The 25,174-nt window shown below is 42.2% G+C and overlaps 1 protein-coding gene across 2 annotated transcripts; it reads left to right on the top strand.

Moving 5' to 3' along the window:
- The first annotated feature begins 4,557 nt into the window (after positions 1-4,557).
- psmd2 (proteasome 26S subunit ubiquitin receptor, non-ATPase 2) lies at positions 4,558-25,055 on the top strand. Of its 2 annotated transcripts, XM_061783208.1 has the most exons (21): positions 4,558-4,699; positions 5,852-5,908; positions 5,997-6,161; positions 7,834-7,955; positions 8,446-8,670; positions 8,767-8,925; positions 9,062-9,206; positions 9,708-9,768; positions 11,773-11,919; positions 12,019-12,125; positions 13,919-14,046; positions 14,229-14,316; positions 14,417-14,579; positions 18,672-18,773; positions 18,870-19,018; positions 19,089-19,172; positions 22,120-22,288; positions 22,576-22,670; positions 22,750-22,876; positions 22,985-23,103; positions 24,376-25,055. In XM_061783208.1, the coding sequence occupies exons 1-21, from the start codon at positions 4,577-4,579 to the stop codon at positions 24,556-24,558; spliced, it is 2,718 nt and encodes a 905-aa protein (XP_061639192.1). In that variant the 5' UTR covers positions 4,558-4,576; the 3' UTR covers positions 24,559-25,055. The 2 variants fall into 2 exon arrangements, with proteins under 2 accessions (XP_061639192.1, XP_061639194.1); XM_061783210.1 differs by lacking the exons at positions 4,558-4,699; positions 5,852-5,908; positions 7,834-7,955 and having other exon boundaries at positions 6,022-6,161.
- The last annotated feature ends 119 nt before the right edge of the window (positions 25,056-25,174 follow it).

Raw genomic sequence — 25,174 nt, forward strand, 5'->3', positions numbered from 1 at the left:
ATGTAGTACTGTAAATAAAGAAGAAAGAACGCTGAGGAATTTAAGAAAACGTTAATCAGTTGTGATTCGTGAGTTAATTCAATCGCGGTTAAATACCCAAAATATATGTTCATCATATGCAATGGCAGTCAGGTGAAAATTGCATGGATCAAAAAGATGAAGGATGGTATAAAGTTAGTTTGTGAGGTAAGGGAAAACGTAGTTCAAATACAAGTCAAAATTGGAAGTAAAATTGCAAACGCAGAGGCTACTTCTGGCTAGTTCAAGGTAGATAGCAAAGAGGCATGCAAGTGCAGGAAGGTGGAAAAACAAATATAAAGCACAAGATAATATCATGATATTGAAGGAAAATTGTTTATATTTTATTGCTGAGGTGATAAATTGTACAAGTCAAGTAACCCACAAAGCAGATAAAATGGTTATAGAGGTGAAAGGTGCGGAACGGCATCTTGGCATTAAATGGATAACTGGGAAACAAATGTATGAGGAAATGAGAAGAGAATGTGTAGAAATTGAAATAGAAAATTGTTTACCAAAAAGAAGAGACTCTGACTAGTGTGCTTTGCGGCATATTTTGCTTCAAAAGTCATCCCGATGGAACTATTGAAAAAAACTGTAAAGGTAATTTCCATATAGTGGAGCGCTGAACTCTCTTTTCATCGAAGCACAGCAATTTAAAAATACCATCTCAAAGCTAAATATGGTACTATGTGCAGTATATTTGGCGCATGTGCATAGATAATTTTACACTTGAGTCTATTTAAATAAATAAATAAATCATGTTATTTTCTTCTACAAATTGGAAAAGCTGATAATTATGCAATGGTCTCTTACTTTTTCCCCAGAGCTATATATATATATATATATATATATATATATATACACACACACACACACCCTCCTTGAGCTGTCACCTTATCGTGGTGGAGGGGTTTGTGTGTCCCAATGATCCTCGGAGCAAAGTTGTCTGGGGCTTTATGCCCCTGGTAGGGTCACCCATGGGAAACAGCTAATGGGTGAGGAACCAGACAAAGCACAGCTCCAAAGACCCCTATGAAGATTGAAAATACAGGAAAACGTTTTCCCTTGCCCGGACGCGGGTCACCAGAACCCCCTTCTGGAGCCAGGCCTGGAGGTGGGACTCGAATGGCTTGCACCCATGGGGCCCGGCACAGCCCGAAAGGGTAACGTGTTTCCCCCTTCCCATGGGCTCACCACCTGTGGGAGGGCCCATAGTGGTCGGGTGCAATGTGACCTGGACAATGGCCGGAGGCGGGGACCTTGGCGATCCAATCCTCAGCTACAAAAGCTGTCTCTAAGGACGTGGAATGACCAACTCTCTGGCAGGGAAGGAACCCGAGCTGGTGTGTGACGTCGAGAAGTTCCAACTCGATATAGTCGGGCTCGCCTCCACACATGACTTTGGCTCTGGTACCTGTCCCCTTGAGAGGGGTTGGACTCTCTTCCACTCTGGAGTTGCCCACGGTGAGAGGCGCTGAGCAGGTGTGGGTATACTTATTGCCCCCCGGCTTGGTGCCTGTACGTTGGGGTTCACCCCGGTGGACGAGAGGGTAGCCTCCCTCCACCTTCGGGTGGGGGGACGGATCCTGACTGTTGTTTGTGCATATGCACCAAACAGCAGTTCAGAGTACCCACCCTTTTTGGAGTCCTTGGAGGGGTGCTAGAGAGCGTTCCCGCTGGGGACTCCATCGTTCTGCTGGGGGACTTCAATGCTCATGTGGGCAATGACAGTGAGATCTGGAAGGGCGTGATTGGTAGGAACGGCCCCCCAGATAAGAATCCGAGTGGTGTTCTGTTATCGGACTTCTGTGCTCATCACGGCTTGTCCATAACGAATACCATGTTCAAGCATAAGGGTGTCCATACGTGCGCTTGGCACCAGGACACCCTAGGTCGCAGTTCGATGATCGACTTTGTGGTCGTGTAATCGGACTTGCGGCCGCATGTCTTGGACACTCTGGTGAAGAGAGGGGCGGAGCTGTCAACTGATCACCACCTGGTGGTGAGTTGGCTCCGATGGTGGGGGAAGATCCTGGTCCGACCTGGCAGGCCCAAACGTATCGTGAGGGCCTGCTGGGAATGTCTGTCAGAATCCCCTGTCAGAAGGAGTTTCATCTCCCACCTCCAGCAGAACTTCACCCACGTCACGGAGGAGGCGAGGGACATTGAGTCCGAGTGGACCATGTTCCGTGCCTCCATTGCTGAGGCGGCCGAACAGAGCTGTGGCCGTAAGGTGGTCGGCGCCTGTCGTGGCGACAATCCCCCAACCCGTTGGTGGACATCAGCGGTGAGGGATGCTGTCAAGCTGAAGGAGTCCTATTGGGCCTTTTTGACCTGTGAGACTCCTGAGGCAGCTGATGGGTCCCGGCTGGCCAAGCGGAATGCAGCTTTAGTGGTCACTGAACACTGTGTATAGTGGGGATGGGGCGTTGCTGACCTCGACTCAAGACGTTGTGAGTCGGTGGGGAGAATACTTCAATGACCTCCTCAATTCCACCGAGACGCCTTCCCATGAGGAAGCAGAGTCTGGGGTCTCTGAGGCGGGCTCTCCTATCGCTGGGGTTGAGGTCACCGATGTGGTTAAAAAGCTCCTTGGTGGCAAGGCCCCGGGGGTGGATGAGATTAGTTCCTAAAGGCTCTGGATGTTGTTGGGCTGTCCTGGTTGACAGGCCTCTGCAACATCACATGGACATCGGGGACAGTGCCTCTGGATTGGCAGACTGGGGTGGTGGTCCCCCTTTTTAAGAAGGGGTCCACCAGAAGGAGGACCGTGTTCCAAATACAGGGGGATCACACTCCTCAGCCTCCCTGGTAAGGTATTATCAGGGGTGCTGGAGAGGAGGGTCCATCGGGAAGTCGAATCTCAGATTCAGGAGGAGCAGTGTGGTTTTCGACATGGCCGTGGAACAGTGGACCAAATCTATACCCTCGGCAAGGTCCTCGAGGGTGCATGGGAGTTTGCCCAACCAGTCTACATGTATTTTGTGGACTTGGAGAAGTTGTTCGAACGTGTCCCTCGGGGAGTCCTGTGGGGAGTGCTTCGGGAATATGGGGTACCCTCTGATATGGGCTGTTCGGTCCCTGTACGACCGGTGTCAGAGTTTGGCAGTAAATCGGACTCGTTTCCGGTGAGGGTTGGACTCCCCCAAGGCTGCCCTTTGTCACCGATTCTCTTCATAACTTTTATGTACAGAATTTCTAGGTGCAGCTGTGGCGTAAAGGGGGTCCGGTTAGGTGGCCTCAGTATTGCATCTCTGCTTTTTCTAGATGATGTGGTTCTGTTGGCTTCAATCCGTGATTTCCAACTCTCAATGCAGCGGTTCTCAGCAGAGTGTGAAGCGGCTAGGATTAAAATTAGCACCTCCAAATCTGAGACCATGGTCCTCAGTTGGAAAAGTGCTCTCTGCAGGTTGGGAATGAGATCCTGCCCCAAGTGGAGGAGTTCAAGTATCTTGCAGTCTTGTTCATGAGTGAGGGAAGAATGGAATGGGAGATCGACAGGCGTATCGGTGCAGCATCTGCAGTGATGTGCACTTTGTATTGGTCCGTTGTAGTGAAGAAGAAGCTCAGCCGAAAGGCGAAGCTCTCAATTTACCGGTCAATCTACGTTCCTACCTTCACCTATGGTCACGAGCTGTGGGTCGTGACCGAAAGAACAAGATTCCGGAGACAAGCGCCTGAAATGAGTTTCCTACGCAGGGTGTCCGGGCTCTCCCTTAGAGATAGGGTGAGAAGCTCGATCATCCGCGAGGGGCTCAGAGTAGAGCCGCTGGTCGTCCACATTGTGAGGAGCCAGATGAGGTGGCTCCGACATCTGATTAGAATGCCTACTGGACGCCTCCCTGGTGAGGTGTTCTGGCCACGTCCCACCGGGAGGAGACCCCAGGGACGACCCAGGACACGCTGGAAAGACTGTCTCCCGGCTGGCCTGCGAACACCTCGGGATCCCCCTGGAAGAGCTGAATGAAGTGGCTGGGGAAAGGCAAGTCTGGGCTTCCCTACTAAAGCTACTGCCCCCGCAACCTGACCTCGGATAAGCGGTAGAAAATTGATGGATATATATATATATATATGAGTGTACTCTGTACCAAATTTCAAAATTGTCTTCACTTTTAATAACGTTGAGAAATGTTGCGTAAATAAAATAAAAATAAAATAAAACTAGGACAAATGTTCATGGAAAAAAATGTCAAAAACGGAGTCATATGAAAACTAGAGCATATGAAAACTTAGGTTCCACTGTATATGTAATGATATGATGAGGCGATTACGCATTTATATGCTTCCACAATCATGACGGCCCTCTGGAGGAAACCGTAACTACAATGTGGCCCGTCACAAAAATCAGTTTGGCACACCTGGCTATATCTTACTATTAGTATAGCTAAATAATTTAGCCTGTAAACCAATGCAACCATCATAACAAATCAATAGGTGGCGGTGATGCACTAGTTAAGTTTGCAAACCGCCGTTAAACTACAAAAGAAGAAGAAGAAACGTTTCCGGTTTCCCCTGTTTCATTTTGCTGTTTTGTAGTGCGTTGTCGGAGCTTGTCATGGAGGACTCAAAAAGCAAAGAGAAGAAGCCGGCTGAAAAATCCGATGGGAATGAAAAGAACAAGGAAAAGGACTCGCAGCCTCCGGGGAAGGATAAAGAGAAAAAAGAGGAGCAAGAATTGGTGAATATTGCTCAGTGCTTGTTGATTAAAGATACTGGAACCTGCGTGGTTATTTTGCCTTGTCACTGCCACTTTTACGGCATGGCTCAGCAGGCCAGAGTGACTGTCATTCTAAATCCACCTTTATAAATAGTTATTTGTTATCATTTGTCGTCAGAGGTTAAAGTCTCACAGTAACGTTTAGTTTGGGTGCTTTATTGTTTTGCAGAAAAAAAATCAACGATTTAACTGCCCTTCCGACCGTAGCTAGCCGGCAAGCTAATTTGAGCAAATCATGCTAACGGTCATCTTGCTTGGTACAGCAGTTGTAGGTTGTGTGCTATATGAGCCAGGAGACAAATAAAGTTAATGTAAATATACCGTATTAGGGTCATATTGTCTGTGCTGAGCGTTGTCGGAACATTTTCAGTTGGTTAGTTCCTCTGTAGCAGCTCAGTGTAGTTGTGGACGGTTTAGCACTTAGCAAAGTCAGGAGATGAGGGTTGGGATGGATAGTTATGATTAGTATGGATAGTTCTTTAAGATTCTCATTTGTAATGCTGACCTGTCTGCTGACAGCAGAGTAAAGCGACGCAAAATAAAAGCAAACACAAATAAACACAATAGAAACAAATAAATAGATATATAACAAACAGTACTATGTGATTTAGTTACATATTTCCATAGTACATCATAGCATATGATGAGTGAAAGGCACATAACAGGCCTAAAAAAAGGTGCAGCGATTGTTACGTATCGCTCACTAACTTTTTAAACGATGATATTGGGATGAATATGAGACGGGAATGATTTGTTGAAGAGTGCTCCAGTCATTTGGGGTGGAATATTGAAAATAAGAGACCAAATTAGTATGGACTTTACTATAACAAACGTTATTTTCTTTATTGTATGGTATGTGTAAATAATTTAGCAGACGTACATTTATGTTTACAGTTGTGCAGTTGTCGGGTAGCTTATATCTTGTAAATGTGTGTGAATGCACTCCTTTATGGTAACGGAACCAAGTTGAAACCCTTTTTACGAATGTATTTGAGTAATATTGTTTCACAATGTTTGTGTCATGATTAAAAATGCAAAAACCTATTTATTGACTTGCAGTATTTTCATTAACATTACATAACTTTTAAATTCTGTTCTTAATTTATTTTTTAGTCTGAGGAAGATAAGCAGTTACAAGAGGACTTGGAAATGATGGTGGAGAGACTAGGCGTGAGTATTGCTTATTTGAATACTCTTTATATACAGTACATTTGAGAAAAAAACTTGACTAATCTCACCTTTACTCACGCATTTGCAGGAAAAGAACACAGCTTTGTACCGTCCTGCATTGGAAGAGCTGCGCAGGCTAATTCGCTCTTCAACCACTTCCATGACATCAGTACCCAAACCTCTAAAATTTTTGCGCCCACATTATGGCAAACTTAAAGAGATCTATGAAGGCATGGCCGCAGGGGAAAACAAGGTATGGCATGAATGTATTATAGTAAACACGAGAGATAAATACAGATTAAAACCTGTTGGATACAGTGGAGCAAAAAAGTATTTCGTCAGCCACCAATTGTGCAAGTTCTCCCACTTAAAAAGATGACAGAGGCCTAAAATTTTCATCAAAAGTATACCTCACCAATGAGAGACAAAATGGAAAAAAAATACAGAAAATCACAGTCGGATTTTTAAAGAATTTATTAGGAAATTATGGTAGAAAATGAGTATTTGGTCAATAACTAAAGTTTATCTCAAAACTTTGTTATATACCCTTTGTTGGCAATGACAGAGGTCAAACATTTTCTGTAAGTCTTCACAAGGTTTTCACACACTGTTGCTGGTGTTTTGGCCCATTCCTCCATGCAGAGCTCCTCTTGAGCAGTGATGTTTTGGGGCTGTGGCTTGGCAACACAGACTTTCAACTCCCTCCAAAGATTTTTTTATGGGGCTGAGATCTGGAGACTGGCAAAGACACTCCAGGACCTTGAAATGCTTCTGACGAAGCCACTCCTTCGTTGCCCGGGCGGTGTCTTTGGGATCATTGTCATGCCGAAAGACCCAGCCACGTTTCATCTTCAATGCCCTTGCTGATGGAAGGAGGTTTTCACTCAAAATCTCACGATACATGGCCCTATTCATTTTTTTCCTTTACACGGATCAGTCGTCCTGATCCCTTTGCAGAAAAACAGTCCCAAAAGATGATGTTTCCACCCCCATGCTTCACAGTAGATATGGTGTTCTTTGAATGCAACTCGGCATTCCTTCTCCTCCAAAGAAGGCAAGTTGAGTTTTTACCAAAAAACTCGATTTTGGTTTCATCTGACCATACGACATTCTCCCAATCCTCTTCTGGATTATTCAAATGCTCTCTAGCAAACTTCAGACGGGCCTGGACATGTACTGCCTTAAGCAGGGGGACACGTCTGGCACTGCAGGATTTGAGTCCATGGCGGTGGTGTGTGACTTTGGTCCGAGCTCTCTGCAGGTCATTCACTAGGTCCCCCCGTGTGGTTCTGGGATTTTTGCTCACTGTTCCTGTGATCTTTTTGATCCCACGGGGTGAGATCTTGCGTTGGAGCCCCAGATCGAGGGAAATTATCGGTGGTCTTGCATGTCTTCGATTTTCTAACAATTGCACCCACAGTTGATTTCTTCACACCAAGCTGCTTACCTATTGCAGATTCAGTATTCCCAGCCTGGTGCAGTTCTACAATTTTGTTTCTGGTGTCCTTTGACAGGTCTTTGGTCTTGGCCATAGTGGAGTTTGGAGTGTGACTGTTGAGGTTGTGGACAGTTGTCTTTTATACTGATAACGAGTTCAAACAGGTGCCATTAATACAGGTAATGAGTGGCGGACAGAGGAGCCTCTCAAAGAAGAAGTTACAGGTCTGTGAGAGCCAGAAATCTTGGTTGTTTGTAGGTGACCAAATAATTATTTTCCACCATAATTTGCTAATAAATTCTTTAAATTACAGGCCTCTCTCATCTTTTTAAGTGGGAGAACTTGCACAATTGGTGACTGACTAAATACTTTTGCCCCACTGTAAATGCTCAGACACATTTCTGGTGGGGGCAGGGCAGGACTCTAAAGTATACTTAACTGGGCCAATGGAATTGATCTTAACTTGTTCATACTATTGTATTTGCAGCATTTTTGTGCCGATGTGGTATCGGTGCTGGCCATGACTATGAGTGGGGAGAGGGAGTGTCTCAAGTATCGCCTGCTGGGCTCCCAGGAAGAGCTGGCTTCCTGGGGACATGAATATGTTCGGTAATTCATGTTGACTACATATAATTACTTTTTGTAGCAAAATATATTTCAAATAAGTCATTGTTAACTCATTCACTGCTGTGGACATTTACCGTATTTTCGCGACCATAAGGCGCACCGTATTAAAAGGCCCAGTCTCAGTTAAGGGCTCTATTTCTGTATTTAACACATACATAAGGCACACCGTATTATTGGGCGCAAGCATGGTAAAACATACGATAGCTTATAACATATGCTAGCATGCATGCTGTACCGGTGTTTTTGGTTATACCTTGTTCTCCTGTTGTTTACAACATAACGGAAAGGGGTACAAACAAAAGTTTTTTTCTGGTGAAAGATCAGTTCAAAGTGCTCTAAAATGGCTGTTTATGGATGAACTTTGCTTTGAAAATGGCTGGCAGTGAACGAGTGAAAGTTGGCTTTCAAAAGACGATTACATGAAGAAAATGGAAAACAATTAAGTCAACCCCCTGCTGTCATTATTTCACAGGCACCTGGCTGGTGAGGTGGCTAAAGAGTGGCAGGAGGTAGAGGAGAATGATAAGACCCAGCAGGAGACATTGCTGAAGCTGGTGAAGGAAATCGTACCTTACAACATGGCACACAATGCTGAACACGAGGCTTGTGACCTATTGATGGAAATTGAGAGGCTGGACATGGTAGACGAATACATTGATGAGAATGCCTACGGCAAGGTTTGCCTCTACCTCACAAGGTATGTACAGCTTTTAACTTGCTATATTCACCAACTTTGGTCTCTTTAATGTGGTCCTCCTAAAGTATTTGACACTTTTGTTCTCCACTGTCCCAGTTGTGTGAGCTATGTTCCGGAGCCAGAAAATTCTGCACTGCTGCGATGTGCCTTGAAAATCTTCAGGAAGTTCAACCGGTATCCCGAGGCTCTTCGATTGGCTCTAATGCTCAATGATGTGGAGCTTGTAGAAAACATCTTCACATCCTGCAAAGACATGTGAGTACTATATAGCTTTTGATTGAGAGCATTGCTTGGTTGCGTTGCATTAGTAATTGTTTCTATAGATATATATAGCTATTTTTTGTTTAAAAACATAAATGTAAAAACTAACTCCATTGCATTTACCTTGCAGAGTTATTCAGAAGCAGATGTCTTACATGCTTGGTCGCCATGGCATGTTCTTGGAGCTTAATGAGGACGTAGAAGATTATGAGGACCTGACAGAGATTATGTCCAATGTGCAGCTCAACAGCAATTTCTTGGCCCTGGCCAGGGAGGTAGGAAAATGAGTGAAGGGCAGTAATAGCCGGTAGCCGGTGAAGCCATGCAATAAATAACCAAGAGAACCAGATAAGAGAGGATAGAGAAGGACAGGGCAGGATGTGGGAAAATGAGCAAGACAGTGTTACTGTCGAGTGGCGCGGTGGGATTCTTTTTAGTGTCTAAACACCTTTAAGAAGACCTGGGTATTACTAACTAATAGACATGTAATTAGCACAGTACTGCTATGTCACAAAAACTACCATCTAAGAAAAAGAACAAACACCAAATTATGTGTATACTGTGTTTATTTTTTTGCTGGAAAATTCTGTAAAATATATATTTCTCCATCTTGCCTTTAAGTTTTTTAAGGCTTTTATTCTTCAGTGCATGTATTGTTTACATTATGGCCATATTGTAAAGTCAGACCGTCATCGGATAATTTTGCTTCACTGGTTCTATCAACATTCAACATTAATCAAAATCTTCTTCTAACGCACACATCCCGACTTCCACAGTTGGATATCATGGAACCCAAAGTCCCAGATGACATCTACAAAACACACCTGGAAAATAATAGTAAGTCTGGGAAAGTGTGCGCATGTGCACCTGCATGTGAAAAGGGTAGTCGGTAGGGCTGAACGATTAATCGAATTCATACCGACAGTGCAGTATGTAATTATCAATTATCAATCGCAAAGGCTGTAATTTAAACAAGAAAAAAGCTGACGTGACATGCAAGCAGTTGCGGCGGATATAGGTGTGAGCTGTAAAAACGTCTACCATATGTTTTGAAATTGTATGGTTCGATTTTCCTCTCACCGCTACTGAGGGGTATTGAGTTATCCTTCTTAGCGGGGAGGTGCTGCTGCTCGCTGCGGGCTCGACAAACAGGCTCACCGGCTTTCACGTGCGGGGAGCTGAGCAGCCACGAGTCCTTTGCAATCGATTGGTAAAGAGAAGCCCGCAGTCTGGGGGGAGTCTGTCGATGTGCAGCTCCTGCTCTGCGGCGAATTGAAGCGTAGAACCGCGAGGTACGTTTGAATCATGATCGTCAATCACCGTCCATCCCGCATCCACCCTTCTTCATCAATTCACAAGCAGAGTTGATCCACTGCTACGCTCTCACAGTTTGGTTATGTGGGCAGGCGATCTCTGGCTGGGCACAGTGGTGGCGTAGCAAGTCCCACACGCACTCCTAATCCATGTGAACTCTAGTATTGTACTTAAATTCAATTTGCACTAAGGGGTGAGTACTTTGTCATTTAGGCCGCTTTGTCCTGCTTTTCACATCTTGTTACAATTATCTGACAGCTTAAGTTACTAGGTAATGTACATAATCGCTTTTATATGCTCCCCCCCTGTCCAGTGAATAATATTTACCACCCAAAATTTTTAATATTCATGTTTATTATTAACTAAAAATGATACATTTTAGAACATTCTCCTATTTCTTGGGTTTGATAGTTGTTTTTGAGAGTTATCTAACAAGTGAGTCATCGTGACGCTTTTACTGTAACTGATAAACATTTAATGTAGTTTAACATTTGGACTGCTTTAATTCTCACATCTTTGTGATGAAAAGCATTACTCGTGTCACTCTCCACTTCAAATTTGGCTTACCCTTCCAGCAGTGCTACTGCTACTGGCAAAAGAATCACATTACGTTTACAAGGCTTGAAGTTAAGTCAATCAGTCAATATTCCAGTATGATTGTTTTTATTCTTTTTACAATTCAATGTTCAAATAAAGATATGTTATTTAGGCCTGACCTAAAGCAAATAGTTGTTTATATGTTAAATGTAGCCAATGTCGTGTTGGTCATTTTATCGAATGATTTATTTCCTGTGTTTAGTGAATAAAACTGACGATGACATCAGTTGCAATATCCATCCATCCATTTTCTGAGCCGCTTATCCTCACAAGGGTCACGGGAGTGCTAGAGCCTATCCCAGCTATTAACGGGCAGGAGGCGGGGTACACCCTGAACTTGTTCCCAGCCAATCGCAGCAGTTGCAATATTGGTTGGGGGAAAAAAATTCCAATTAGAGCCATCCATCCATTTTCCGTACCACTACGCACCTGGGTTGCGGGCGTGCTGGAGTCTATCCCAGTTACCGTCGGGCGAGAAGCGTGGTACACCCTGAACTGGTCGACAGCCGATCGCAGGGCACATATAAACAAACAACCATTCGCGCTCACATTCACACTTACGGGCAAATTTAGTCTTCAATTAACCTACCATGCATGTTTTTGGGATGTGGGAGGAAACCAGAGTACCCGGAGAAAACCCATGCAAGCACGGGGAGAACATGCAAACTCCACACAGGCCATCAGAATTCTAAGGCAGTTGTGCTAACCAGTCATCCACTGTGCTGCCCTTCCCAATTAGATTATTTTCCCAAATCGTTTAGCCCTGGTGGTCAGACAGTGGTTTGTGACAATTGGCTTATTAATTGTACATATCCAGTCAAGATACTGTAATGTGCTTCAAATTGAATGATTAGTTTATTTATTTTATTTTTATTTGTTTTTGTACTATGGCTGTCAGTGACAACTGAATGTTTCTTTTCTATGTTAAAGGATTTGGAGGTAGCGGTTCCCAAGTGGACTCAGCCCGCATGAACCTGGCCTCTTCCTTTGTGAATGGCTTTGTTAATGCAGCATTTGGACAGGACAAGCTATTAACAGATGATGGCAATAAATGGTTGTACAAAAACAAGGACCATGGTACAGATTGCAAAATATATAATGATAACAGTAACGTTTTTGTTTTTTACATTGCTGTATTATTGATAATTTCTGTGTGTGTAATTTGAAACTACTTAGGTATGTTGAGCGCTGCAGCCTCTCTCGGGATGATCTTGCTGTGGGATGTGGATGGCGGCCTCACCCAGATTGATAAATATCTTTACTCATCTGAGGACTACATAAAGGTAAATTAGAAATTTTTTGTTTCAAATCAAATTTATTTATATAGCACTTCTCATACATTAAAATGCAACACTAAGTGCTTTACAGAAATTAAAACTGACAAAAAATGACAAGTACGCAATACAATAAGTATACCCACCCCTCCCACCCCACGTTTAAATGCAAAACACACCCACATGAACACTCAAACCTGCACATACACATGCACACAGCGCATATTGATTAATAGTGTGTAGACATGGTAAGGCACTGAGGATCCAGGTGAGGAAAGACAAACCAGTGGGCGTCAGCCACACCTGTGCCGCCGCCCGCAGCCACAGAGGATGCCGCTGCAAAGACCACCATGACCCGGCAAGACTGGGATGGACTCCCCACATTGTGCAAAGTCCAAACTGTAGAATGACATCCCCTTGGGGAGACCGAACACACCTTATAGTATGGAGGCTCCCATGAGGAGACACTGGATTTAAACTTAAACTGTTAAGAAGACTGAAAGACAATAGGACAGAGTAAAAAACTGAGGGACAATAATGAACTTGGATAAAAATAATAAAAGTAATGAATACATAAATTAATAAGTAATAAATAAACTAAAATAAGAAATCAGTTAAAAGCTAAACCAAATTGTATGAAAAAAATCTGACATTTATAATTAACCAATGGCTTACATCAAGTAACTTTTAAACAGAGTATTGCACTACAGTTGAATAGAATAAATTACAAAATCATGAAAATAACTTAAAACCATTAATAACAAAAATCTTTATTTAAATTGCAACATAACCACTGCTTAACTTAAGCATATTCTACATTTGAATAGATTTAATAAATTTAAAAACCATGAAAAATGACCTCAATGAATAATAAATATAAATTACCCTTTTAAAGTGCAAAATAACAAAGTTAAATTCAGTTATTATTATTATTATTATTTTTTTTTTTTTTACTGTCCGTGAATGGTGGGTACAGCGTTTGGTCTCTCCACATGTACGCAATGCGTCTGGGGTATAATTTTATTCACTGCTCCTGCTGTCCATTGTCTTGGCCTCTGAGGAGCAGTATGGTGCACGCAATGAGACACACAGAAAGGAGAAGTCACGATTGAATATTTTCAATATAACTTGTTTTTCACCGAGTTTGAAGAATATATATCTGAGAGTGTTATATTCCCCTTTTGTATGTGTTTTTACAGCATTTGTGTACCAATATTAATTCGTCTGAGAGATATGTGCAGCGGGCTCAATGCTAATTTTCATTAGCTCGTCAATGGTGTTTTTCATTCATTGTTTATTAGGTTTGAGCTAGCAATTTTTCTGAAAAAAAAACTCAGACACAAAGTCTGATGTTTTTAAAGATTCAACAGGTGTAATTCCTTTATCTGTGTTTAGTTTTACAGTGAATTTCAACTAGAGTGTCAGTAAATGATTTGAAGCAAGCTACAGTCACAGTTACTCCTTGCTACTATGTTAGCAGCTTAGCAACCTGTTGTTGTGACCACGTGGGCTGTGCATGCTGTCCAGGCGCTGCTAGACAGAAGTGCTGGAGGGGAGCAGGAATGGACTGCTTGTATAATAGTGGTAAAATTGGACATTTTAGAGCCAGGCTGATTCAATCCAATACTCGTTTTTTTTGCTGACATCGGACCGATTTCTGATGTCCAAGATCGGATCGGGACACCTCTAGCTATGAATTTACAATCAACAGACAATATAATGTATTTTCTGTCCTATTGATCACAGCACATGAGGTCAGCTTGCTTCATTCTTCTTCACCTTACGTCATCCTTTTTTTGCAGTCTGGTGCTCTCCTTGCCTGTGGCATCGTAAACTCAGGTGTGAGAAATGAATGTGACCCAGCCCTCGCCCTGCTCTCAGACTATGTCCTGCACAACAGTAATACCATGAGGATAGGCGCCATTTTTGGGTGATGACGACAAAAATGTTTTATAACGTTGAACATTTGTATGTGTATGCATTGTTACCTATAGTTTGGGCCACCTTCTTGTACTGCTGTAAATGTTAAATCATTTTTTAGATGTTTTTTTTAGATGATTTTGTGAACACAAAGCTATACATTGTAATTGTTATCCACCATCTCCTTTACAGATTGGGTTTAGCTTATGCTGGCTCCAATAGAGAAGATGTCCTGTCTCTGCTTCTTCCAGTCATGGGAGACTCAAAATCCAGCATGGAGGTATGTTTTATGGGCATGATTGGTTTTTGTGTTGATATTTTTTCACATGATTAAATCTGCAGAATTTTTATACAATCTTCTGGGTTAACTTTCCATCCAGGTGGTTGGCGTGACTGCATTGGCATGTGGTATGATCGCTGTGGGGTCGTGTAACGGTGACGTGACCTCCACCATAGTGCAGACCATCATGGAGAAGAACGAACAGGAGCTGAAAGACACTTATGCCCGCTGGCTCCCTCTTGGTTTAGGACTCAACCACTTGGGTAACAATAATTAGCAACTATTTTTGAAATTACACTCAATGATAGCTGGTAATATTTTTGGGGGGAGGGTGTGAAAACTTGCTAATGTATTGAGTTGAGCAAAAGTGCCACAAAGATGAGAATTGTGTCCATGTCCCAATATTTATGGACACGACTGTGAATCGTTCTACCCCTATTACTTTTATATTTAAATTATCAGCAAAAACATAAGTGTTTTTAATTAAGCTTATAGTGATGATTATTCCCCCCAGGATCATCACATTCTTATCACACACAAATAGGGCACGGACTCGCCATCTACATCCCTATTTGGTATTCGTTTTGACAGTAGCGAATGACTTCTGAATCAGAATTGAATTGTTACTCCTTGTACTATTCCGGAATAATAGTCCCAACAAAGGAAGAATCCAATTTGATTATTTGAAAACTATCTTTTCAACTGGAACCTATGCTGGCATGTTTTGGCTTCCGCTTCTCACTCCGGAAAGGTTTTTCTTTTTAGTTTAAAATGGCTTACTTTCACGAGAATCCCTCACTCTTCATGAACAAACTGTTCCAGTTGTCTCAAGTTTGAAGGGTGCTTTCTCCAGATGGTATGTTTCAGCTCCTTCCACAAAAGTTCAATGGGATTTAGATCAGGGCTCATAGAAGGCCACTTCAGAATAGTCAAATATTTTGCTCTTAGCCATTCTTGGGTGTTTTGGGTCATTATCCTGTCACAAGACCCATAACCTGCGACTGAGACCAAGCTTTCTGACATTGAACAGCACATTTCTCTCTAGAATACCTTGATAGTATTGAAATTTTATTGTACCCTTCACATAGTCAAGACACCCTGTGCCAGATGTGGCAAAGGAGCCCCAGAACACAATAGAGCCTCCTCCATGTTTCACAGTAGGGACAGTGTTCTGTTCTTAGTGTGCTTCATTTTTGTGTCTGTAAACACAGAGCTGATCTGCTTTACAAAAAAGTTCCAATTTTGTCTCATCTGCCCATCGGACATTTTCACAGAAGCTTTGTGGCGTGTCAACATGGCAGTTTTGCAAATTCCAGTGTTGCTTTTATGATTTTTAAGTGGTGTCCTCCTTGGTTGTCTCCCGTGAAGTCCACTTTGTCTCAAACCACGACAGATGGTGTGATCTAACACCTTGGCCTTGACCTTGGAGTTCAGCTTTAATTTCTTTGGAGGTTGTTCTGGGCTCTTTTGTTTATAGGGCTACACAATCAAATTTTAATCGTGATCGCACTTTTGGCTGATTGTCGGTGATTTAAAATTATTTTTTCGTTTGTTTTAGCACTTTGGCGGAGAGGTGGCGTGTCATGGTAAGACACCATTAACAATCGTTTTAGCGGCTGCCTAGACTTCAACTTTTTGGCTGGCCTAACCGCGATGAAAAAACGCTGGAAGTAAATCGAGAGGGAAATCACAACTGTCAAGTTCTTTGCAGTTTGTGACCGTGCACGACTGACCTATGGTCAAGCAGAACAACAGAGACATACCTGTCCTTGAAAATTCACTATATTGCCTGGGATTTTCAAATGAGAAGTCGGCGTTTACAGCCTAATGTTTTATGCATTAACTGTATTTGCTTCCATTAAGTTGCAATTCGTGATTGCACTTTGTAATTGCATATTTATTCAGTTAGCCCTTGGTAAAGTAGATGTTTTTGGGGTACATTTATTTATTTATTTTTATCTTTCATTTATTCTCATTTAAAGATTAAATTTGCACTGAAAACTGTTACATAATGTTTGTTGAAAAGTAGTGCGATAAAAATATTTTTCCCTAAAATGAGGAATAATGATGATGAATAATCGTCATTACAATATTGATCAAAGTAATTCAGATTATTATTTTGGCCATAATTGTGAAGCCCTATTTGTTATGATTCGTATTATCTGTCTTTTCAATTTGTCATCAATTTTCCACCTGCGGCGATGTGCAGGAAGTTAGACTACAGTCCCACGGAACTTAAATTTCTGAATAATATGTGCAACTGGAGTCACAGGAACATCAAGCTACTTGGAGATGGCCTTATAGCCTTTACATTTAACGTGCTTGTCTAATTTTCTTCCTAATCTCTTTTTTTTTTTTTTTTTGTCCTGTTCGGCTGTTAGGTCAAGCAGAATGGAAAATCTGTATCCCTTTTATGCCGGAACAGTTTTACTGTGTCACAGTGGAGTTTTTAAGCTTCCGCTGTGGTTTCTTAGTATTATAATTGAGGTTTATTGAGAATCAGACTTGATCAGTCAAACAGAACGAAGTTTCTAGAGGGGAGAGAGAAGCAAAGACAAAGCACTAATTGTAAACAGGGTGAGAGAAGTAAATCATTACATTATCTACAACAATGAAACATTAAATATGAGTGTTGCTGTAGTGCTACACCCTGTGAGGGAAGGACATGACAAGATGGAACACGACAAGGACAGGAGAAGAAGCATGCAGGACAAGGGTCGTGAACCCAGCTGTACAACTGAAGTGTGGTTGCATTAATTATGTAAATTATAAAAGTCTACAGGACGAGGGTATAAGTGAGGGGATACACAAGCAATTTGCATATTCATGAGTTATTTGTCGCAGAAGTGCGTGACCCCACACCCAGTGAAAGTGTCCTAGAGGTGTGTGCCTGCGGATACATGCAAGTGAATTGACACTGTTTTACATGCCAAAGACTGACAGAAGTGTCCTGTAATTGGTGTGGCTGCACCGCGGAGGCTGAGGACCCCACCCAATCAATCGAGGGGCGGGATCAGGGGGCCACCCGAGAGCAGCCTGGCGTACGGGACACGTCCCACAGCGAGGGACCCAGGGCGGTCTGCCGGCCCCACCGAGGCGCCCCGACAACTGGCCACCCAGTTGGTGCCGCAGGGACCAACTGGGTGGCCATTTTCTTTCCAGACCTGTTTCATGAGTTCATTTTTAAAAATTATTCTGTTGAACCACAATTCAAAAGGAGTGTCTGCTTTTCACCTGTTAATTATCGTTTAATTTGTATTTAGTATTATGTCAGATTCAAGTTATTTCTGTGACCATTGTGTGTTTGTCTTTCGTTAACAGGGATACTGACAATTTTGCCCGTGTGTAACTATAGTTGGAATTTTTAATCTAACGGTGGCTGTAATAGCGAAGCTTGCATTCATTGTCCTAGCGATGGTCATCATGGTCAGTTTAATATACGTGAATGGGAACAGATGACAAGCTCAGTGTACCCCCCTCTCTTATGTCACCCATGTCCAATCTCAGCCAGCTCACATTCTATGTTAGCCAACAATCCAACGCTCGGTGAATTGAGCTTCACAATGATTTATACACAGTCTGTTTGCCGCAAATGAAGAGACTGCAGTCATCTTCAGTGGGTCGGCGGCGGTTGGTGCTCGAGAGAGTGCTCTACCACTAGCCGTGCTGTGAGAAACCGTGGGTGACAGGCGTCGCCATGGCCACTCGGAGCGCTCTCTCACAGACACCAGCGGCCCATTGGGGAGGACCGAGGTGGTGGAGGCATGTCCCGCGCCCGGTGGTGTGGTGTTCCTCTTTTGAGCTTGTCATCCCCTCCTATTCATGTGTATTGAACTGGCAATAACGACTATTGCTGGCGACAATGAATGCAAGCGTCGCTATTTAATCCACCAAGGTTGAATTAAAAATGACAAATATAGTTAAGTATTGTAAAACACATGTATACTTATAGACTGTATTTGAATGTGCGTTCCGTGTGTATAAATAACACCCACGATCAAACTCGTGACTCTAAACGAGGCATCGAAGGACGTTACATCTATTGAGCAGAGAGAGTGATATGGACCAGTCAGATCCCAGCTGTTTTCCATATTAAAATTAGGGAATATGAGTGATCCGATCAGAGCGAAGCTCATTTACATGGCGTATAATAATGAGAAATCTGACCGTCTCAAATGCCAGGTGGGAAAGACCACCTTAGAATAGCTTGAGTAGAATTTCCAACCAAAATTATATTTCAAACCAGATAAAAGGACATCAATCACCAAAATTACATCGAAAAACAGTGATGTAAGTGGACCTTTAAATAATTACTTTCTTTCTCGTCTTATTTTCACTCTCATTTTCCATCATAGGTAAAGGAGAGGCCATTGAGACCACTCTGGCAGCTCTCCAAGTTGTTCCTGAACCTTTCCGCAGCTTTGCCAACACGCTAGTCGATATCTGTGCTTATGCAGGTTAGTCTGCAACTACTAAGTTATTTTAGCTGTCTGCACAAGCAGATACCTATGTTTTGTCAAGCGAATCATCTCTTATGGCGTCGCCTGTTGCAGGTTCTGGCAATGTGCTTAAGGTGCAGCAGCTTCTCCACATCTGCAGTGAGCACTATGAGGCCAAGGAGAAGGAGAAAGAGGAGGACAAGGACAAGAAAGATAAAAAGGACAAAGATAAGAAGGACACAGCTGACATGGGCTCACACCAGGTAAATTATTAACAATTTCATTTTTGATCACTAATATCAGCAATATTCATTGTAATCACTTTCTTCCTAGGGGGTAGCTGTTCTTGGTATAGCCCTCATTGCGATGGGGGAGGAGATCGGTTCTGAAATGGCACTACGGACGTTTGGACATCTGGTGAGAACTGCTCGTCACTTTTAGCTTCCACCGTTTTCTCTTGCTCTCACAAATGGTATTGTGGTACATGGGCAACGGATGACATTAAAGTGCAGATGTGAAGTCAAAATAATTCATGCTCACCAGCACTAAGGAAGTCTCATTTGCATACCTAAAATTTGGAAGATTAGACATACAGTTGCTTCCTGAAAAAAAATTGGCTGTATAGTTTAATGAGCTACACAGTTAATTGTGCAACAAATTGAAAAGAACAGGGCATAAATGGCTATTCGATTGGACAGTTGAGGTACCCAGGTGGCCTGAGTGAAGCCGCTGTGCAGTGAGCTAAGGGAAAGTTCCAAAGACGGGCGAACCTCTTGAGTGCTCAGTAATACGTTCTGTTAGTCAGTGTGGTATGTGTAATACTGACGATGAGTCTTTGCATCCTAATAGGGTTGGGCGATAATAAGATTTTGTCAATAAATTTGAGCGTGTCTGGTACAACATGGCTGCAGAGTCAGTGTTGACAATTTAGCAAATTGGCTGCCATATTTCAGGATTTTTCTGACCCTGTAACAATTGAGGAAACAATTTAAATATATGTTTACATTCATTCGGGATGCACAATATATTTTTTAAGCTGATACAGATAGCTTCCTTGTTCTCAAGACCCATACCAATACAATAACTTATTCATATTTTTTATTTAGAGTTAACTGTAGTTTGTGCACACCTGGAGGAAAGAAATACCCAAAAGATTTGTCCTAACCAAATATGAAATTACAAATAAAACACATTTCAAAAACACATCTGGTTCTAGAATTGCACGTTTATTTTTTTTAAGAAAATACTTTGTTTTTAATGGCTTTTCAAATGTAAACCAGCCATAGTTAAGTGCATAATAAAACAAGAATGTTGCATGGCATGTGCATACAAATGAGAACACAATAGACATAGACCTACGACTGAACAGGCAGGTGTGTGAAATTGACAATAGCATTGATCACCTTCGAGATGTGCCACTGCACGGTCAGACCTAGCAAGCTAACAGGGCTACCTTCACGTCTGTAAATCACTAGTGAAGCTTATGTCTTTATTTTCATCTGTCAGTGTACGCAAGAGTGTGGCAATCACATCATATTTTGCTGGCAAACATACATCTGAAAAATAGTGGCTGCTTGGAAATACAAACCATGGCTCCAAGTGATTTATTAGCCGACAAAATCCAGTTTCTTCAACGATGGTAAAGAGTTGGTCGTCAAGTGCCAACATTTCCATGATGAACTCACATATCGTTTTAGCCATCTTTGGCAATTAATTTATTTTTTTTGCACTTTTTTCGTGGCTGGCTTTGAGGCAGTAGCATTGCAGGCATGTTCGTAGGCTTTCAAAACACCGTCGTAGCAATGACAACATTTTAAGTGGCAGATAAGATTTGATGTGTTGAAGCTTGTTAATTGTTTCCCTCCTCGCGGAATGTTTGCACAACATTGGCTGCAGATAGCGAGCAAAATGTCCTCCTATCCCACACGCTCGATCCCATGTTTACTGCGACTCCCACTCACCTTTTTGCATGTTTATGATTGGTTGTATTCAATAGAAAGGAGGGCTTGATTTGGGCACCCAGATGTCTCCGCTTTGCTTTTTACTTTTAATTATTGGATTTTATTTATTTATTTTTATGGACTCTATATTATCATATTTATCGATGTGATAGCATAATTCTTCAAATCGATCCAAATAATTATTCATTCATTCATCTTCTATACTGCTTATCCTCACTCGGGTCAAGAGGCTGGATAGACCCTGACCTGGTCACCCGCCAATAGCAGGGCACATATAAACAAACATCAATTCACACTCACATTCACACCTACGGGAAATTTAGAGTCTTCAATTAACCTACCGTGCATGTTTTTGGGATGTGGGAGGAAAACGGAGTACCCAGAGATAACTCACGCAGGTATGGGGAGAACAGGCAAACATACAGGCAAGGCCAGATTTGAACCCGGGTCCTCAGAAGTGCGAGGCAGATGTGCTAACCAGTCGTCCACCATGACACCCCAAATAATTATCTGTCCAATAATTATCATGTATCCCTAACATGTTATGACAAAAGATAGGATGCACTTTACTTTTATAATAATAAATAATAATGCATTACACGTATATAGCACTTTTTCAAGACGCTCGGCTTTCAAGCTTTACAATTGCACACACTGTTCATACATTCCAGTCACACCCTGGTGGTGGTAAGCTACTTGGGCAGCCTGACAGAAGCCTGGCTCCCAATTTGCACCGACAGCCCCTCCGAGCACCACCAAACATCCGACCGCTTTCATTCAACGTCAACGTGGGTTAAGAGTCAGGGACACTGACGACATGGGCTCAGGCAGGGATATGACCCGGCCACCCTGCGGTTACAGGGCGCACACTCACCCTCTGCGCCACGCCGCCCCCCCATTTTTTTACATTACCTCTATTGAAAAACATTCTGTAATGCTTGGGAAAAAAACCTTCAAAGCTTTTTTGGAATCAGGAGAAATAAAGTAAATCCCACCGAAGGGGAAAATATTGCTTGAATACAGAAATCTGACTTTTATGAAAAAAATCTTTATTTTATTTGAAGGCCGTATTGCCCAACGCTACCTCCTATTATTTACTGAAGGACTCTAATGAGGTGTGCTGTAATTTTGCACATTACAACAAATATGACAAAAAACTCTTAAGGTTGAATTTAAAAGTGACTCAAATGTTTTCTGAGGATTGCAAACAGCATATTCCACCATTTTGTTCAAAAATATTGTTTTAAGAGCTTTATTTACATTAAATGCTAATTGTATTTTATACTTGACATTCTTATTAGGGGCTAAGCACCACTTAAGTACAGATCCTAGATTTGCCTCTGCAGTGGGAGCTCTATTTGACCTAACTGCTGCTTCCTTTTTGTGCTATTTCTTAACATCAGCTGCGTTACGGTGAGCCCACTCTGAGACGAGCGGTGCCTCTTGCTCTGGCTCTCATCTCTGTGTCCAACCCTCGTTTGAACATCTTGGACACCCTCAGCAAGTTTTCCCATGATGCTGACCCCGAGGTCTCACACAACTCTATCTTTGCCATGGGCATGGTGGGCAGTGGTGAGTCTGGATGTACTAAATATATTAAGTTATAACTATGTGGAACTTACTTTATAAAATGTTCAACTTCCTGTTTCTTGTACACATTACATACACATTGATTTTAAAATATTCATGTTTAACAGTGCTTAAGACTTTTTTTGTCATATAAGCTTTAAGTATAAATCACTGATTTTGCTCAAGGTTTTCAAACTAAATATCTTATAGCGATTAATAATTTCCATCCTCCTCATACACTGTACCTATCCCATTTATAACACTTATTTTCCCTGACCCCTCTTTCTCAGGAACAAATAATGCCCGCCTGGCTGCAATGCTGCGGCAACTGGCACAGTATCATGCCAAAGACCCCAACAATCTCTTCATGGTTCGACTGGCTCAGGTGTGTGGAGGCATCACAAAGAGGGTTGTGTGCTTGTGTACAGATAAGTATTGACTTTGTGCTGTTTGCGTCTCTACAGGGTCTGACTCACCTGGGCAAAGGCACACTGACACTCTGTCCCTACCATAGCGACAGGCAGCTAATGAGTCAGGTTGCTGTGGCTGGGCTGCTCACTGTGCTTGTCTCCTTTCTTGATGTCAAGAACAGTGAGTTCTTATTGCCTTTGCTCCCACAGACGCTTTACCATTCATAATCATTCTTCAGTGATTTCTTTGCATTAAAATTTATTCTGGGTATGACTGTGTGAATTGCAGTAATCCTGGGGAAATCTCACTACATTCTTTACGGCCTGGTAGCAGCCATGCAGCCGCGTATGCTCGTCACCTTTGATGAGGAACTTCGACCACTGCCCGTGTCTGTCAGAGTTGGTCAGGTAAAGTCTTATGTAGCCTAGAGTGTATGACAAATGTCAAGACTGAATGATCCAGGGTATTTCTATGGTTCAACATTATTATGTATTAAGTTACCAGAAAAGCATAACATGATTGAATTTTTTTATTAGGAGTTACACGATCAGGATTTGTGGGACCGATCAGCGAGTTTAAAAAAACGATCACTGATCCAATCACAAGATGGAGCAATGTGTCTATTTAAATGACTTGTCTATTTACTTAACTGCTCCAAAATTTTTTTTTTACAATAAATAATATCTTTGTTCGTCTATTTATGCCAGTGAGGCATAGTGACAGAGAGAACAAATAAATGCTCTTCTATTAGATGGCAGGAAGTACATACAGTAATTAATGTATCCACTTTTTGTGAAATTTTTTTTTGTTGGTGTGCCGTGAGATTTTTCAGTTGTAAAATATGTGCCTTGGCTGGAAATCACTGCTCTAGTCAGGTCATGTATTCTTATCAGTCAGGTCAAACCAACATTACAACATGACAGAAATAATGGGTGCTAACTTACTATAATTAAATTACTTTATTGTAATTACATTACTTCACATTACTTCACTTTAGAGAATGATTCAACAGAACGGCAGCATGTTTACGCACAATCGTTAGTGCTAGCACTAGCTTGCTAGGCTCCATAACGTTTTGTTGCCTGCTTGCGAGCTGTATCGTATTAAAAGTACGTGACCATACCTCAAGCAATCCTTGAATTAAAGTCCTCTCCCAAGCACCGGTGACCACCAACACACGTTTTTCCCCATTTAGTTCTTATGCACACGACGCGATCCATTGTTGTTGTCGTGGCCATGGTAACCAGTGTGGCCAGTGTATGGAGTCGCCTTTTTTGTTGACAAGATAAAGCCCAGTGATCGTAAAAAACGGGATGCGGTGGTATCTGAATACAAGATTTGATTGCAGTAGTTTGACATAGTGCAATCGTGAAAGGCCAAATTTGTCTTGAAGTCTGATCCACGCATCACGTGTTGTCTGTCCCACACTGCTGTTTTTTTTTTTTTTTTTAATAACTTTATTTACAGTACTATGTCAAAAGACACGCGACAAGGCTAAAAATAAACTAGCTTTTGGATTCAAATATACCGTACATGATTGCGACGCGGAGTAAATGTCTTTTGCGGACCCGATCAATGGCGAATTATGACATTAAAGCCGATCAGCATAAAATGCTAATTACCGATACAGACCAGGACGATAAGATCGGTGTAAAGTCTAGCTTTTGATATCTCCACAGGCCGTGGACGTTGTGGGCCAAGCAGGCAAACCCAAGGCCATTACAGGTTTCCAGACCCACACCACACCAGTTTTGCTGGCGCATGGTGAGAGAGCGGAGTTGGCCACAGAGGAGTACTTGCCTGTTACCCCCATCCTGGAGGGCTTTGTTATCCTTCGCAAGAACCCCAACTATGAAACCTAGACTGTCCTCAACCCCCTTCCCCCGCCCTCCAACTCTCCTTGTATTTTCAAGGTTGACCCGCCATGGCTCTTTGCTATTGTTATAACTTGTTTTACTACATTGCTGGAAAGAGCAATGGTGTGATGCCTGTGGCCAGCCTGAGCTGTCTTTAAAAATGGATGGATTTTTGGGGCTGTGGATAATTGGATTGCAGTGACATAGGTGGAGGTTCACTCTGACCTAATCCACTCAACATAGGTTTTCCCTGGACCAGCTATTGACAATTCAAACATCTTCAATCCAACACCCATTCACAGCCCTCCTGTAAATGTTTATCAGAACATTCACTCAGCCTTTTAAGTGCAACAGATGTTTTTGTCCCCACTATTTACATCAAATTTTTAGGCTAAATAAATCATTAAACAGTTATTTTTTGCCAACTTTTTTGTTGTTCTTTTTTTTTTAGTTTTGTTACACGACTGTAAAAGGTTTGTTCAAAAATAAAATGTGGATCCACATTGTGAAATGAATATTATTTTTTGATGTTGCATTTGTCAGGAATGCTGACAGATGAGCTTTGTTGGGCATTAGAACTGTAGTAGTTCTAATCTCAACCAATTGTATTTATTCTTTACTT

This window comes from Phyllopteryx taeniolatus, chromosome 8, assembly GCF_024500385.1.
Source record: "Phyllopteryx taeniolatus isolate TA_2022b chromosome 8, UOR_Ptae_1.2, whole genome shotgun sequence".
NCBI lineage: Eukaryota > Metazoa > Chordata > Actinopteri > Syngnathiformes > Syngnathidae > Phyllopteryx > Phyllopteryx taeniolatus.

What these genes read in the sequence shown, in the direction of transcription:
- psmd2 (XM_061783208.1), top strand. Translation starts at nt 4,577, where the DNA reads ATGGAGGACTCAAAAAGCAAAGAGAAGAAGCCGGCTGAAAAATCCGAT. An exon ending in AAAAAGAGGAGCAAGAATTG is followed by an intron (nt 4,700 to 5,851) that starts GTGAATATTGCT and finishes TTTATTTTTTAG; the next exon opens with TCTGAGGAAGATAAGCAGTT. An exon ending in ACTCAAAATCCAGCATGGAG is followed by an intron (nt 14,317 to 14,416) that starts GTATGTTTTATG and finishes CTTTCCATCCAG; the next exon opens with GTGGTTGGCGTGACTGCATT.